Source organism: Tachypleus tridentatus, chromosome 3 (assembly GCF_004210375.1).
Source record: "Tachypleus tridentatus isolate NWPU-2018 chromosome 3, ASM421037v1, whole genome shotgun sequence".
Lineage (NCBI taxonomy): Eukaryota > Metazoa > Arthropoda > Merostomata > Xiphosura > Limulidae > Tachypleus > Tachypleus tridentatus.
In genome coordinates this window covers 77,098,224-77,116,904 of record NC_134827.1, presented here as the reverse complement: position 1 = coordinate 77,116,904, position 18,681 = coordinate 77,098,224, and the positions used below count along the sequence as shown (strand labels likewise).

Here is an 18,681-nt window from a genome sequence, read left to right as displayed (position 1 = left end):
TCTTTCCATGTGACTACACAACCATAATGAACGAAGGGCGTCAAGCAAACTGAGGTTGGCTTTAATCTACCTTTATGTGTCTATTTTCATGTTCACTTACTTGCGTGTCTATTTATGATTATCTCATTTTACTGGTCACCCACAGACACGGAATCGTTATTTTTTTATTACAAGAATACTTCGTCAATAAAAAAATTCAACAACCCAAATTACCCCTTCTTAATTTGGATGAACAGAAATTCTGCAAAAAGGTCAACAGCATCCATCCCGACCTCTTATAGCGCACCCATAGCCTGTAATTGTTGAGCGATATTTTGCACCAAGACTCAAACCATGGATCCTCGGATACAAATCCTGGCGCACGCTTATCACTAGGCTTAGCTTAGACCCTACTGAAGCAAAGGCGATTCTAAAGATAACTTGAACTTCTAATCAAAACTATTTTTCACTTTTTGATACACAATATTAACTTTAAACAGTTAATTCGTACACGTTAAAATCTTGCTGAACGGATTTCCCGCTAGAATCCGAGTTTCTATTCCCTGCAGTGGACACAGCAGATTGTCCAATGTGGCCTTGCTCTCAAACACACACACGCGCGCGCTGAAGCTGTTTTTAAATGACGTCATGAAACAGAATTTTGGGCCAGTAAAAAAAAAAAAAAAAAAGATATCCTAGGTAGAAATGTTTTATTTTCTTCATATTACAAGGCTTCTTGGTTTAATGTAAGACAGGACTAAAGTGATTACAATAACTCGATGTAAATGTGTTAGGATTGTGAAGTCTCATGTTAGTTCAGTGGTGTCCAAGGTCGTGTGGGCAGAGCACAGATAATCAACTCTAGAGTTCCGTGCTTGACAATAAACGAATAGTACCAGACATTTCTATTTACAATAAATTGTGTCTTGAAAGAAATGTTATATTAATAATTATTCCTTACACTGGATTATTATAAACTAGAACTGTAATTACGAGCAACATAATATCATAATTCCTCATATAAAATTAATCTTACCGATAATTTAATATTTAATACACCTATGGAATAAATAAGAAAGATGAAGGAGAAAATTCTATACTTTTGGGTAGGCCTGGCATGGCTCGACTCGTAATCTGAGGGTAACGGGTTCGAATCCCCGTAAAATCAAAACATGCTCACCATTTCAGCCGCTTGTGCGTTATAAATCGACGGTCAATCCCACTATTCGTTGGTAAAAGAGTAGCTCAAGTGGTAGATAGTAATGACTAGCTGCCTTCCCTATACTCTTACACTGCCAAATTAAAAACGGCTAGCGCAGATAGCCCTCGTGTAGGTTTGTGCGAAATTTAAAAACAAACAAAATTCTGTTTTAGTCTATACAAAAGTAACCAGTGAGGATAGAATGGAGTTTCTGTTACTCATTCCAACATCACAACACCTTATGAAAAAATACGTTTCAAACTGTGGTTTTCACCAATTCAGAAGAAACTTGTGAGATCTTATTCTGTATCTTTCTGTCTGTCTGACTGTTTGTCATTATCCATCTATTACTAGTATCACGTGGCACATATTTCAGATATTAGATCCGCCTAAGAATTTGATAACTAATTTTCAAAACGCGTTTATACAATTTGTTTGGAGAAAGGTTCACGGGATTAATATAAATACTTTACCTTTAAAAGAATGTTGGTTAAGTCCTATATTCTGAATTAAAACTAACTATTTTTAAAACTCGTTACTTCGAACGTGTATCACATAAACCACCCCTGTTCACCCATCTGATTTACATCTTAAACTATTTCTAGACGAGCATATCAACATTTTGATTTTCTTACAGTTCTTTTTATGGATCTCATGGAACCTCGAGGAAACTCAGGAATGTCTTATATATCTGCTTTATAAAAGGTGGTGTGGCTTTAACACGAGAAGTAAAATTAAAATTATTGTGTTTCAGTTAAGATACTCTTTTGTCAAATTATTACTTGTTAGATAATACAGGGAATCTATTTTGTTTTATGTGTCGTAGCTGATAAATAATACGATAACAATATCAGACATTGTAGATAAGAAAATGAACAGTTATAAGCACATAAGGTTCATATTTGTCGTCACAATTATAAAATGCTGAAAATTAGGAGCATTTGAAACGTTTAGTGACTACGATTACAATACAGTTTAGACATATTGTTAACCCTATAGTATTAACTAGTAATACTGAACACCTAACTAATAACGAACAAGGTAACACATCTAGTTTAGAACCGTCAGTAGCAGAACAGAACATTAAACTCTTGTACACAAACTTAGTAGAAATAAAATAAAATAATTTTATAAATAACTTTCATCCTTAATTACCAAAACGTATATAGACTGTAATATATAGAAGTCGGGCTGTGAAGACTTATGTATGATGCACTATCTAATATCCACTATAGTTAAAATGAATAAATGTGGCTGAAACGTCCATGTTGTAGTACTACGACAGGTAACAAATGGAACATCTACTTCAAGTATAGAACAAATTAGACGTGATTTTAAGTCATGTGCGAACAGTTTAGGGAAGAACATAATAATCATACGATTATTGGTATTTATAATATTATAAAAGTTGCAATAACTCGAAATTACTTGAGGTATGTAATTTATAGAGTTATTGGTGTGAAACACACACAAATCAACATGTTCTGTATCTTCAAATAATTAAAGAGAAATTATTATGTTATTTTATTAATAAATTCAAGTCATGGATGAGGTTAGAAAAAATGTGGACTGTACAGAATGGTGAATTAGAATTATTTTAAAATAATTGGATTCAAGAACATGGTGATTTATTATAGATGAAAATATTATGAAATTATTTGAATAATTGATTCATTTTTCCGCTTCTGTGTGATATATATATATATAATAATTATTGTACGATATATTGTATTAAGCAAATAATAGTTCACAATTATATACTGTATTAAGTAAATAATAGTTCACAATTATATACTGTATTAAGTAAATAATAGTTCACAATTATATACTGTATTAAGTCAATAATAGTTGACGATTATATACTGTATTAAGTAAACAATAGTTGACGATTATATACTATATTAAGTAAATAATAGTTGAAAATTATATATTATATTAAGTATATACCAATAACGTGATAACAATAATACCTTAATAAAATTATTCATAACAAATTCAACATTTTACAATCACTTCTGAGATTGTTGGTTATAGTTGAAATCGTTAAATTATAACATTATACACTTTAATTATGTATTAATTATTTATGGATTCTACTAATAGCAATGATAACTAGGTCATCTAAATAATGTTTCTACTTTTAAAAATGGTTGTTTGGTGTCAAACGTGTAAAACGTAGTTTGGTTGATTTAATAAAACGTATCTGCTTCGATCTGTCTATCTATTATTTGTTTGTTTATTCTCTCTCTATATTCATCTGTTTATCTGTTTATATCAGTTTATCTACCTGTTTCTCTACGCTTCTGTCTATATGCTTGCTTGCCACTCTAGCCATCTATCAGTTTGTCTCTCTATCCGTTTGTCTACTACTCTGTTTGTCTTTCATTATATCTGTATACCTTTTTCTCTACCTATATGATTGTATATACTTACCTAAAGTGTTCTTCAAACGATAATTTAAAAGTTATTTCTTTAAAATATGTAACTTGATACGACTCTATAACTGTACTAGTTTTCACTATTAATGTTTCTAAGTAACTCTCTATACGTTAATATGTTATTCACAATAAACTATATCAATTCCAAACAAATGTGAAACAAAACTATAACTCCTGAGCTGAACTGAATGTATATTTGTATCGCATTTGATATCTTAATAAGTCACAAATAAGAATATATTTAATAATTTATAACTTTACATATACTTGTATTATTTGCAATTAATAAATAAATATTTTTTATCACAGTTAGATTACTGTTTAAGAATTTTACGGGAATAGGGAATATATATATATATACATACATACCCTCCCCCCCGTAAGCTATCTGTAAATTTATCTAACAGTAAAATTCGGGTCTCGATTCCACGTGACGGACGAACCAGATAGCCCAATGTGGCAAACAAGATATATATATATATACGATTGTATGTATGTATCTGTGTGTATAAATATATATATTATTTTGCTGTTCAGAGTAATTTGACATTAAATAGAAACAGATGAACACCGGGTTTCAACAAAATGTTATTAGCTAATACAGCAAAGTGCCCGTGCTAGTTGTCACCTCCCGGTCCTCTTACCCTCATAAGAAAAAAGCCGCGTGCAACTCTCTATCATTCCTATTCCAATGCATGTCTGTCGGACAATTCCCACACATCACCGACAATATTAAAGCACCCGGCTAATAAATAAATCGACCAGTTTGGAGGTGGTATAGATTTAAAGTTAGCAGCATACACTTGATCTTGGTGGTAATGTAACACATCGAAACATAGCATAGCAGTTTGTTTTAGAATAGGTCCGAATTTTCAGACGCAGCATAGTGGCTCATAAAACGTCTCTAATTTGTTATTTTTCCAATACAAATATTTAGGTAATTGCTTGCACTAAGGAGGTCAAACCCTTTCCACTGATGTACTTGACAACGCCAAAGGTCTCACAGAGAGTAATAAAATCGAATCGAGTATAAAGGAGGTCAAACCCTTTCCACTGATGTACTTGACAACGCCAAAGGTCTCACAGAGAGTAATAAAATCGAATCGAGTATAAAGGAGGTCAAACCCTTTCCACTGATGTACTTGACAACGCCAAAGGTCTCACAGAGAGTAATAAAATCGAATCGAGTATAACAGCACCCCACTCTTGGTATCGCTAAAGCTCAAATATTATTTTAATAAAATGGAGAAAAAGTCTCATAGATTAATTTGCTCTAATTCTGCCCAGAATAAATTCAAGTGCATTGGTTAATGAGGATTGTCTGGTTTTGTTTAGGGCTGTACCCTGTTTTTAATCAAGTTTAATTATTATACAACTAACCAATGTTCTTGTTGTTTTTGATGTTTTTAATATCTCACCCAGTCAAATAAACCAGTGTGTGGGTGAGAAAGAAGTGGTCATCATTAAACAAAGTATAAGAGTAATTAGCCGTGTGTAGTTCAGGATTTCTTGTTTTACACTGCCACAAAAAATATAAAACTCATGATTATAATATTTCTCTCGAAGATAGTACAGTTAAGTATGACCATTATGACATGCGAAACCCAATGACAAAAACTTACTGCCAGGTGGCACACAAAGGAACCTTTTCTAAATGACGTATCTAATATATCTTTCTCGTGTACAGCTCATGCGTTACATGAATGAAACACAAACACCATTACCAGCTCTACTCTTACGTATATAGTCGATGATACAACAAGCACTATCGGATGACGAATGTTTTATGTGTTATTACATCTTAAGTGTTATGACAGTTATAACCTGTGAATTTCAGCACTGTCGTGTGTGAGATATACCCTTCTGAATCGGGTGTAAGACAGTGTAACCCTGTTTACTTCTGAGTAATTAATTTAATTAACTCTTTCAATTACAACTGCTTCTTAGCAATGACCAAATAAATCCAATTAATTAAGAGCTATATAAGTGTCTCCAACATGGCCTTAATTTCGGTGACCACTAAAAGAGTTTAGTTGTTTCTTATTAAGTACTTAATGGGCGTCTATCTTTGTTCTGCCTACCGCTTGTGTCGTAACTTGAATTTTAGAGTTGTAAGTTGTGAGACATACCGCTGAGTCGTCAAGGGACCACTAAAAGGAAAGTTTTTATATAATAATTTAGTCGATTCTATCAATATATTAATTTATTTTATTTGGACAATTGTTTGTTTTCCCCTGAATCTCTTCTCAGTTTTCTCGACCCCTATCGTAAAGTATATTCTGAAATGTTAGCACTGTGTGGTTAGAACTGTGTTAAAATGTTGTCCTTCTGACACGCATTAAATGTGTAAGAAAACCAGTGAACATCGGTTGGAGCTAGTAGCTCTGCTAAACGCTACATATCTTAGATCGGTTGGAGCTAGTAGCTCTGCTAAACGCTACATATCTTAGATCGGTTGGAGCTAGTAGCTCTGCTAAACGCTGCATATCTTAGATCGGTTGGAGCTAGTAGCTCTGCTAAACGCTACATATCTTAGATCGGTTGGAGCTAGTAGCTCTGCTAAACGCTGCATATCTTAGAAAACTCTGACGTTGATAACCTGAAAGTAAAACCTTAACCTTTATACACCACTTTTCTGTCTTGAAATATGTCTGATTTCCTTACCTCAAAACACTGAAGTGTCAATCTTTTAGTGATGTCACAGGACTCCTAACGGCCAAAGTGGTCATTTTTCTCGTGGGTGACGACGTCTTAATGTCCTCAGTATCAGGGGATGTTACAGTATCTATTTCCTTCGACAGTTTGTCACGTGTTGGTTCGCTAATGTCATCAAAACTGGAACTGCTGTCTGGGATCTCGTACCTAGCGTGAGTCCTCATGTGGCGGGTGATCATATCTCGTCGGCAAGCCGCGTATGGACACTGGGGACATTTATACGGTTTCTCGCCGGTATGTGTACGTTGATGGGTGCTCAGGTGGTCACTTCGACTGAAGACTTGGCCACACACTCGACAGGTATATGGCTTTATACCAGTGTGTAGTCTCGTGTGTCTGGTGAGCATGTCACTTCGCGCGAATGGTCTCTTACACACTTCACACACGTAAGATTTGTTGTTGCTGGTTTCGGTTTGTCTGTTACGATGCCGTGAAGCCATGTGTTTGGCTAACCTGTCGTGGAGTGAAAACACCTGGCCGCAGATCGGACATCCGTATGACACTTCAGAACCCCCTTCCACTTCCAGATTGTAGCGGATCACTGGATTACCTCGTTGTGCCGTTCCCGATCCTGCAACGACGGAGCTGACGTGAGTGCCGAAAGTATAACCGACCTCTCTTTTCACCGGAAAGAAATTTCGCGATTCTGGAGACACGCCACTTACCAGATGAGGAATTTCGAAGGCAGTAAAACAATGTGATAATCGAGAATCTCCTTGCTGTTGCTTGTAGTCCGCAATCGATAATGAAACATTTGGAGTTTTCACAGCATCCGAGACAAATGGACCTGATTTATTAAGAGATCGAGGACTGGTGCACCTCACAGACAAATCCAAAGGAGACTCTTGAGAGAAAGCCTGGCTTGATTCACGTATACTAATTTTACGGACAACAGGCCGTTGTATGTGGCTAGGAACTGAAGACTGACTTTGATCTGGTTCCATTTCTTGATGTGTATCCTCTTCCAACCATTGATGGAGATCGCTGTCTGAATGGCTTCTCCTGCGATAGTACTCTGGGAGGAATCTGGACTGGATTACACCATCCAAACTGCACGTGACAGGAGAAACCGCAGTCACTGGCGAGATGGACGAAAGCACGTTCTGGTTTTCTGTAATCATTCTATGTTTGGATAATTCATCCCATGTAATATTTAAAGGAAAATGTTTGTATCGGCCACTAGCTTGGCCGGCTAATGTCTGGCAGTGATGACAGCTACAAATAGGAAATGTGGGAAATGAACCATTTAAAAGTGGAAAGATATTTAAATTATTACCTTTACCTCTAAACGAAGAGTCGTGTGCCTTGGGGACGTGATGGCGGACAGGGTGATTGGGACGTAAAAATGTTCTTGACGAAATGGTTTGGTATTTTTCAGAATGGACTAATTTTGCGTAAACTTCGCCATTTTTATCTGTCTTCCTTTCCGGACAGAAGTGTTGCTCCAAATATTGTCTCTTTCTGTCTTCATTACAAGCGCTACTGGATTCTTTAGTTGCTAATAAAGATTTGTTTTCATTACATTCTTCTAATGTTCTCACTTTTTTCTTTACTTTTCTGGCGAGGCCTAAAAGAAACGTTTCTGTCCTTTCCTTCTCAGTAGTGTCTTCAACTTTATCAGACATATTTGACCAGTATGACTTATTAGGACAAGGAGGAACAGGATGCGTGGACTGGGCTATTATCTCGTCCGATGCAGGTGGCATGTCTGAATTTAGAGTTAATTTCTCACCCGAATCAAGGTTTAATTGCGTTCTAAAGCTTGCGTCAACTTGTGGTTGTAGTGATTTGAGTGTCGAGACATTGTCTTCGAAACGAGTGCCGGTAACAATATCTTCGTCATCTAGCATGACGTCCGCGCTCCGGCGCTCGATCTGATTCGTCAACTTGTGTAACACAGCACTTAGACGTTTTCTTTTGCGAGTATTCTCAGTCAGATCGACTGATTTCTTATCATCTTCGTTCTTGCTACTGGTCATTGGAAGAGCAAGTGCATCCATAGCATTCTCTGCTACTTTTTCCTAAGTTGTCGTCCATTCAGTACCGAACTTTAGAATATCAATCCAGTGCAAAGTATATTAGTATTTACCGATCCTAATGTGGACGGAATTAATAAATCACATACAATAATAATGCGATGAAACTTCTCAGAGGTCCATCAGCTAGCAAGCAGCTAATTTTCTGAAAGACAATAGATACATATCGTGTTAGTTTCTCAGAAAGTGAACTGAATTACGATCACAAAGATATATTTATTAGTGAATAAATCATACTCCTTAGCAGATTCTAAACCTTCATTACCATAGAAATTAAGCCAAAACAAAAATAAATTAAAGATATATTTTCTTCTCTATACCAAATGTAGACACTTTCGAAACACTGAAAAATAACTGTATATATATATATATATATATAAGCACAACAAAAGGCTATCTGTGGTCTGCTCACCACAGGTATCGAAACCCGATTTCTAGCTGTATAAGTCCACAGACTGTATTACCTCATATGCTCACATATCGAAACGCCTGCATGGAAGACAGAGAATACAGTGGCGTAAAACTTAAAGTGGCGTAGGGGGACAGATCCCCTTCTAAATTTTTTCCCAATAAAAGGAGGAGAACAAATAAAATGTTTAATCCAGTGCCCAAGAGCTTGCCCTAAGGCGACTCCTGGACTCTGACTATAAGTAGTTAACAGGTGGCGCACATTCGAATAAACTTTAGGCCTCTACACCTTTGTTCTTGCTACGCTTCACCTTAGCTGTAAAAATTCTTTAAAAATTAATCATCGTACAGTAAACGTTCTTACTTTTTCTGTTACTTGCTTTCAAAACCTCAGAAGTTTGTTCGTATGTCACAACAATTTTTTTCCCTTAGTTTTTAACAGTTGTGTACAAATACAAATCACTCATTTAACAACCGAATATTTTGGCCGCTAGATATAAAAACCCGGTGTTCAAACAACAAAATTCGTGGCAGGAATTTAGGCTTAAGATATCTTGCAAGCCTTTAAAAACCAGAAAGAAAAGAAAAGAGAGAGAGAAAAAAAAAATCAGATATTTTTGGGATTTGAAAGACAACCGAGATGGGTCAGAAAGTTTTGTTTCTCTTCACTCGTATTATTTATTATTATCTGTAGCAAATTTTAGGCTTACGGATTTCCAGCATTTCGGCGTTGAAACTAAGTTTAGATGACGACAGTTTTATAAAATCATTTATTTCTCATCGTCTGGCCTAACTGAAGAGTTATGGTATTGAAATAAAGGCTTCTTCGTGTGCGACTTGAGTGACGCAGCAACTTGTGGTACAAAGTACAGATTGCTACGTCTCTCTTCTTCCTTTATTACTGAAGTGTTATAACCTTATAAGTTGCTTTTTTTTCGTGTGATTTACTAAAATGTTTGGCCCGGCATAGCCAGGTGGGTTAAGACGCTCGACTCGTAATCCGAGGGTCGCGGATTCGAATCCCTATCACACCAAACATTCTCGCCCTTTCAACCGTGAGGACGTTATAATGTTACAGTCAATCCCACTATTCGTTGGTATAAGAGTAGCCCAAGAGTTGGCGGTGGGTGGTGATAACTAGCTGTATTCCCTCTAATCTTACACTGCTAAATTAGGGACTGCTAGCGCAGATAGCCCTCGTGTAGCTTTGCGCAAAAGTCAAAAACAAATTTAAATGTTTTGTAAGTTTCACCCGAATGAATATTATACGTAGACAAGAGCACACCTTGAAGACTACAAGCTGATAAGGAAACACAGTTTCTCGATACTTAAGTATCCATATTTATAAAACATTATTTAAGAATGTAGAGAAAAAAAAACAGAGAAAGGCATTACCTTCATTTTGACTGTCTTCGGACTTCTTTTTATTAGAAATAAACTGCTGTCACGCGTATAATAATACACTGTAAACGTACATACTTATACAATTGTACTTGAGTTACTGATTTCAGACGTACATAATTTTCTCAACAAACGTGTCCTCATTTTCATCAATACAAAATAAATCGTTATTTCCTGTTGATTTGTTAATTAAATTACAATGATATGTTATCGCACTGTTTCCGCATTACATACTTATATTTTCTACTTTCAAAGACTGGAGTTACTAATGAAAACTGTAAATATTGTTCCACTTTGTAAATTACACACGGTGTACTTGTTATAATTGGCACACGGGCTTGAACCAATTTATAACACAATTGTTATATCGATATGAACACACAGGTTTAGTGTTTTCAAACAGACAAATAATGTGAGGTTTACGTTTATTTAAATACGTTGTTGTGTCGTGAAATAATATTAGTGTTACGTTTTTTGTAGTTTATTTTTAATTTCGCACAAAGCTACACGAAGGCTATCTCAGCTAGCCGTCCATAACTTAGCAGTGTAAGACAAGAGGGGAGGGAGCTAGTCATCACCACGCACCGCCTACTACTGGGCTACTCTTTTACCAATGAATAATGAGATTGACCGTCACACCTCAATGCTCCCACGGCTGAAAGAGCGAACATGGTCGGTGTGATGTGGATTAGAACCCAAGACCCTCAGAATGCAAATCGAGCGCCCAGCCACCTGGCCATGCCAGGCCCAAAACATTTTATGGTAATTAAGCACAAAGCTACACAAAGAGCTATTTGTGCTCTGCTCACCAAGGGTATCGAAACCCAGTTTCTGACGTTGTAAATTGCGGACATATCACCAGTCAACACATTTGTTGAATTTTTATATTTAATTTTGAGAATACCTGTTATTTTGATTTCTTTTCCGAACTTTGCACAGAACAAAAATGTTTAAAAATTAAAAGTGTGTTACTTATTAAATAAAAACCACAACAAAACTTAAGAAACTTGATTTTTTGCTTATTTCAAATGTTATAAATTATATACCTCGTTTACCTGTTGCGTCTACAGATATATTCGTTGATGTGTTTTATGGTTTGTAAGACTTTAATCGTGAGAACCTTTAATGTATAACAAAACATGCTTTTTTACTCTTTTCGTAGCTGTATGCTTAAAGTTAAATACTTCTTTACAATTTGGAGACGTCCCCTGAACGAATCCTATCTATACATCTGATATTAGCTTTCCAACAGGTATTATAGGTAACACCAAAACACGTGTAATATTTTTTGTTATGTCTATCCACAGGTGAAAACTTGTACGTGCTTTAGTTATATCTATCCACAGATGGAAACTTGTATATGTTTCGGTTATACACACACACACACACACAAAACACTTTGTAGTTTTTCGTAGTTCTTATGGTGTCACGTGTTCTTATTATATGTTAAACCTTACTGTGTTCCTATAACTCTAAACAAAAGCAATGTAACAATAAATCACTGCATTAATTGAAATACGTTTGTAATTGAGTTTGTGTATTATGGGTTCTCTACACGTCCGGTTTGAGGTTCAGCAGTGATTGTATTTAAATGTCTATGCGCATGTGCTACATTCCCCAAATTTAGAGTTTTTAGAAAGTTGTGTGATTTCCTAGTAACAGAACAAAAAATGTGAAAGGAAAAAAAAAACTACTTATCCAACAGGCAAAGTATAACAGTTAAACTTGACAAAAAATAACTGTCCAACAGTTTAAAACTTATCCAAGGTGATATCAATTGAACATCCCAGTTTCTATTTTGTTTTATATAAACAACTTGTGTTGTTTTTAATCTGAATTTGTGTTGTATCCATTCAAGCACTAGGCCTTTGTTTCCTGTTACAGTATGCATTTTTTGCTTCCTTGAACAGTAAGCTATTTTACTTTCTAACATGAACTGTATTAGTTCCTTCCTTCAAAAATAAGCTATTTTACTTACTAACATGAAGTGTATTGGTGACTTTCTTGAACAATAAGCTATTTTACTTCTTAACATGAAGTGCATTAGTTCCTTCCTTCAACAATAAGCTATTTTACTTACTAACATGAAATGCATTAGCTCCTTCCTTCAACAATAAGCTATTTTACTTACTAACATGAAATGAATTAGTTCCTTCCACGAACAATAAGCTATTTTACTTCATAACATAAAGTGCATTAGTTCCTTCCTTCAACAATAAGCTATTTTACTTACTAACATGAAATGCATTAGCTCCTTCCTTCAACAATAAGCTATTTTACTTCATAACATAAAGTGCATTAGCTCCTTCCTTCAACAAAAAGCTATTTTACTTACCAACATGAAATGAATTAGTTCCTTCCACGAACAATAAACTATTTTACTTACTAACATGAAATGCATTAGCTCCTTCCTTCAACAATAAGCTATTTTACTTACTAACATGAAATGAATTAGTTCCTTCCACGAACAATAAACTATTTTACTTACTAACATGAAATGCATTAGTTTCTTCCTTCAACAATAAGCTATTTTACTTCATAACATAAAGTGCATTACCTCCTTCCTTCAACAATAAGCTATTTTACTTACTAACATGAAATGAATTAGTTCCTTCCACGAACAATAAACTATTTTACTTACTAACATAAGGTGCATTAGTTCCTTCCTTGAAAAATAAGCTACATTACTTCCTAACATGAAATTATTAGTTCCTTCCACGAACAATAAGCTATTTTACTTCCTAACATAAAATATATTAGTTTTTTCCTTCAATAATAAGCTATTTTACGTACGAACATAAAGTGCATTAGCTTTTTCCATGAACAATAAGCTATTTTACTTACTAACATGAAGTGCATTAGTTCCTTGCTTCAACAATAAGCTATTGTACTTACTAACATGAAGTGCATTAGTTTTTTCCTTGAACAATAAGTTATTTCACTTCCTGACGTAAAGTGAATTAGTTCCTTCTTTGAAAAATTAGCTACATTACTTCCTATCACCAGGTGTATTGGTTCCTTCCTCGAACAATAAGCTATTTTAGACTGGACCGTCTATTACACCAAATAAGGATTGCTGACTAAATCTACTAAAAGTACATCACTTGAAGACCGCTTTTAAAGCTCCTATTTTTGTTCGACAGTTTTGTCGACGAAGTTGATTTGTCATCTCAGCCGTTCGAATTTCCAAGATGTCATCTACGCATCAATTTGTCACGTATTCACATACACACACAAACTGCTCTGTATAATACATGAACTATCAGTAAAGTTCTAGTTTCATACTTTTATTCGTTGTTCTTGAGGAAATAACGGGTATAAAATTCCATGTTTAAATGAACTGTTTAATGATAACATATCCAACAGCCCACCACGCTCTCAGAAATAGATGTTTAAATGAACTGTTTAATGATAACATATCCAACAGCCCACCACGCTCTCAGAAATAGATGTTTAAATGAACTGTTTAATGATAACATATCCAACAGCCCACCACGCTCTCAGAAATAGATGTTTAAATGAACTGTTTAATGATAACATATCCAACAGCCCACCACGCTCTCAGAAATAGATGTTTAACATTTTGTTTTCTAGATGACCATATTGTTTCTATTTTTTATTCCATGTAATTCCATTCACTATTTTTCGTCTGTATCTATATTTATTATACTACTTTGATAACGTCCGTAAAATATAGCGTGTCCCATGTGGCAGTTGGAAAAAAACAAACAAGGTATTTCAATCACTGCCTGCGGTGAACCGGCGGGCTTCTTGCGTTTCTAACGGAAACAGGCACCTGTGTCGCTCGGCGCTGTACAGGTACCAGGCACAACTAACGAACATGGTGCAATCATGACGTAAGCCTTCTGTTGTTTTGAAAATTGTTATATTTTTATGAATATTTATTGAAATTTTAAAACATGCGTTTGTAACTGTAATATGCACCCAAAATTAAATTCAGCAAATTATCAACACATACGTACAATGAACAAGGAAATGAAATACAATAGGTAAACACAGACGACATTAGAATCTATTATGTTCAAATACGTTACACCAGACTGACACATTTACACACGTTGATTTATGTTACATTTAATATTCTGTTTCCATTATCAGTTGTGCTAAACAAGGAGGTCTATATGAGTTGACATACATTAAACTAGATTACTACCTGTTTATATATAAATTATTGACTTCATACGTGTTGGTATGTTAACATATTAATTACTGATGTAACACGTGGATACACTAATCAATACTATCTTAGCATATGGATTAGGACTAACAGACCCTCATAAAGTATTATTGGATTTATGGGTGAAAATATCGCTAACAGTGAAGGTACCTAATAAATGAATCAATATATTTTAATCATTATAAGTAGGGATGGTATATTACATTAACTATATTAATTAATGGATGAAACCTAGGTTTTAAGCTATGTAGATAGTTTGTTGTTAGCAGAAGTTAAAGATTTGATATATAAGGAAGTAATAATAGAGCAAGGATTACCCCCCCCCCCACAGGTCTATATAAATGTACAAACTAGGAGAGAAAGTAACTAATTTGTGTTTACCACTCGTACACATTACTTTTCTAATGTAACATTCTAGATATGACGTCAGCGATGGTCAAGAATAACTGTAATGACATGTACTGTAGTAATTACTAAATAATTATTTCAACAATATTAATACATAACACCCCCACTCAGTGACTTAACACTGAACGCTTATAACACTAAAAACCAAGTTTATATATCCATGGCGGGGCGCAGTACATTGTGTAGCCTTGTGCTTAACTTAGTAACAAACAAATAAATGTATACAACATGATACTATGCTCAGGTTATTTGCCTTTGTTTCCCCTGTGCATAAACATTCTGTAACTGAGGTGATGCCAAGCAGTACAGGAAAATTATTGTCAAAAGAATATAGCTGTCTACACGATTATACAGACATATATGAGTTTCTTTGTTTTAAAAACCAGTCAAAAACTGTTTTAACAGATAAACAATAAATAATCATTGAAGTTACGTTTGTTTTATGATCATAAGGGGTAGAGTTGCCAACTGTCCTTAAATTCACAGACAGCCAATAAAGAAAGTCACATGTGAGCACAGTTTGTAAAGCCATGGCTAAAAAAACGTTTCATTTCAAAGTTCTAAGATAAAGTCACACATTAACACAGTTTATAAAGCCGTAAATAAACAATGTTTCATTTTAAAGTTCTAAGATAAAGTCACATATTAACACAGTTTATAAAGCCGTAAATAAACAATGTTTCATTTCAAAGTTCTAAGATAAAGTCACACATTAACACAGTTTATAAAGCCGTAAATAAACAATGTTTCATTTTAAAGTTCTAAGATAAAGTCACATATTAACACAGTTTATAAAGCCGTAAATAAACAATGTTTCATTTTAAAGTTCTAAGATAAAGTCACATATTAACACAGTTTATAAAGCCGTAAATAAACAATGTTTCATTTTAAAGTTCTAAGATAAAGTCACATATTAACACAGTTTACAATGCCGTAAATAAACAATGTTTCATTTTAAAGTCCTAAGATAAAGTCACATATTAACACAGTTTATAAAGCCGTAAATAAACAATGTTTCATTTTAAAGTTCTAAGATAAAGTCACATATTAACACAGTTTATAAAGCCGTAAATAAACAATGTTTAATTTTAAAGTTCTAAGATAAAGTCGTATATCAACACAGTTTGTAAAGCCGTATATAAACAATGTCTTATTTTAAAGTTCTAAGATAAAGTCGCATATTAACACAGTTTGTAAAGCCGCAAATAAAAAAAAAAGTTTCATTATATTTAAAGGTCTAAGGTTGTTTAGAAGACAAGGAGGTCTATTACCTTGAATGTATTATGGTTTAAGATTATTAACTCCTGTCTAATAAGAAAAGGATTTACTGAAATGGCAATCACATTTCTATGGATATAAATGGGACAGCAAATGGTACAGCTGGCCTTACAACTTTAAAACTACGTTATTCAAGTTATTAGACTCTACCAAAGAACAATTACTTAACTAAACATATCTACAATTTAAAACACCACGTTCATACCTGCACACTAGTCCATTAGGGTTCCTACAAAACCTGCACGTGCATTGACGTCTTCAGGTGTCGTTTAGCGCAAGCTATTCAACACAAGCGTTTCGGAGCTACTGCTTCCCGCCTCCACCGCCGTATGTGGGGGGCTACCCCCTTCCTTCCTTGGGGCGCCAGCCTACCCTGATGACGGGCGGTTGGTTCTTACATCCCATCTCTTTGCGTGTGCCTAGTCTGAACAGTCTCCTCCCCTCCACAACCGTGTGATAAGACACATTTCACCACTCCCAATCTATCGTTTAAAGTGGTCCTGGTCCCCGGATTCTCTACCACACAAGAGACATCACTACTCGAAAAAATGGCGACAGTTTTCATCTAATGAAAAGTATCAACTTTAAGTGGGTTTCTTACTAGAAGTCTCCATTTTCGTGTCTCTGAGTATTAAGAAGTGTCGCTTTACCCTCACCAACAAGCAACGAAGCTTTAAAGAGACTGAACCACTAATCTGACTAGTAAAGCAAGGTTTAACAGCAACGAGGCCAATAATGCCCTCCCCTTCTCCCTATAAACGAGGGAAGTAATACGGATTTAAATATTTATATGAATAATATGAAGATTTAGCAGGTTAAAAAACATTTTATACGCAGTCGCGGATATCTGGATTTACGTGTTTAACTTATTTAAGCAGCCAATAACGATAAATCTTAACACACCACATTGTTTACAGCAAGTCCAGTAAAAAAAAAAAAAAGAATAGTTTGTGCTGCCATCTGACGGAAGATAGACAAAGCGATAAGAAACTTGAAAAAAGGTTTACTTGTGCCAGAATAGTAAAATATTTTCCGGGTACTCTGCTATTAAAGCATTCACCAGATTTGTTTTTAAATTAAACGTATGCTAAACAATAGACAGCTTTAAGCAAAAAGCATACCAAAAATATAAATGAAATATTGTTTGAAACTTTTGTGAACATTTTTTTAATTAGGAAAATTCGAGAATGAGAAAGGCAGAGCCTTAAAAATAAACAGAGAACCAGCTTATTGTGCTAACTTAGCACAGTTTGCGAATATATTTATTACTAAGGCTCTATCTGGTGTTTTGAATGCGAAGTTCTAACCACGAATTTAAACGGTATATTAACTGTATGTGTCATACTGTTACAAGTTAAGATTGGATAGGTGAAATTTCCTGGGGATAATATATGTAGGTTCACTGGCACTGCGTTTAGGCGAGTTTAGTTCGTACCTTTAGTTGTGTTTGAGGTCCAATTCAATTACTATTTAAACGTCCTACCAGCCACAGCAGGCTTTCTTTGATTGATTCACGAGATTGACTCCTATATAACATCGTTTACAAGCAGTTAAGTCAGGCGGTTCATTAAGAATATGGCACAACAACTAATCAGGGTTTCTGTCTTTGGTTACTACACGACTTATGGTCAGATAATAGTATGGACACCAGAAACTTTAAAAAGCTGGTATTGAATATGGAGGTATATATGTCGTTTCATAATTCTTGTTTGTCTCCATCTGAAGCATTTGGTCACAAAGAGTTAAACCGTTTCCAGAGTATATTAGAATGCTTAACAGCTTAACTAATCACTGAAAAATTAAAGAAATAATGTACTTGTGGCTAGAAAACAAAAGAGGAAACAGGATTAAGTAAGGTGTGAATAGCTCAGTGGTTTGTATCCTTATAGGAGTCAATTAGTAAAATATATTTGAAGAAAGAATCTATTCGCTATTATAAAAAGATAAACAGAACTCCGTCATAAGCTGGTGTAATATAAAACGATGAAATCCCTTCACCATAATGCAAAAATAAGCAAGTCCGTCCTAAGCTGGGATAGCACACATCTTCCTCAAATTTAAAAACATGACAAAAGATTACGTTAAGTTACATAGATATTTTTACTATAACCATTTTTACTAGCACATTCTGATCAGAGACGTGCAAAATATGTATAGGACAACGTTTTATATCTCGATTTATCTGTTACAAATCACTACGAAGATAACTTTCTTTCAGTACCAAAATTCTTGCTTCGTCTGGGTCTTTGATGGGAAGTCCTTGATAGACGGACCAAGGAATCCTTATAAAACAGAAAATTACTGTGTGTGTGAAAACTCAAAAGGAAGAAAGTGCGTGTACTTGTTACATCCAATAAATAACGACACTTGAGACAAGAATAGTTTGGGAAAACAACTAATTAATTAGTTGTAATAAACTATAATGGTTTATTATATATAATAATAAACTATAATGGTTTATCGTTGAAGCAGGGTATAGTATCTGATTCCAAGGTACGTGTTTTTGTTTCGTCCATCTTGGAGCTTGATTATTTGTTCTGTTGTTTCTTATCTTATGAATCTAATGATTGATTTGGTTTCTGTCACTATCAACTTCCAGAGAAATAACCTATATACCTG

General features: G+C 34.7%; 1 protein-coding gene across 3 annotated transcripts in view; it reads right to left on the bottom strand.

Annotated features, from left to right (window-relative positions):
- The window catches only part of LOC143247249 (uncharacterized), a 73,989-nt gene extending 57,033 nt beyond the window's left edge, over window positions 1-16,956 (bottom strand). For all 3 annotated transcript variants that reach the window (XR_013026449.1, XM_076494976.1, XM_076494975.1), the window contains exons 1-2: window positions 16,268-16,956; window positions 6,283-8,514 (exon numbers count right to left, since the gene is read on the bottom strand). Coding sequence is in view for 2 of the 3 variants with exons in the window: in XM_076494976.1 (XP_076351091.1) it covers window positions 6,300-8,333 (2,034 nt within the window). In the remaining variant the exon portion in view is untranslated. The remainder of the gene's footprint in view (window positions 1-6,282; window positions 8,515-16,267) is intronic.
- Between the last annotated feature and the right edge of the window lie 1,725 nt (window positions 16,957-18,681).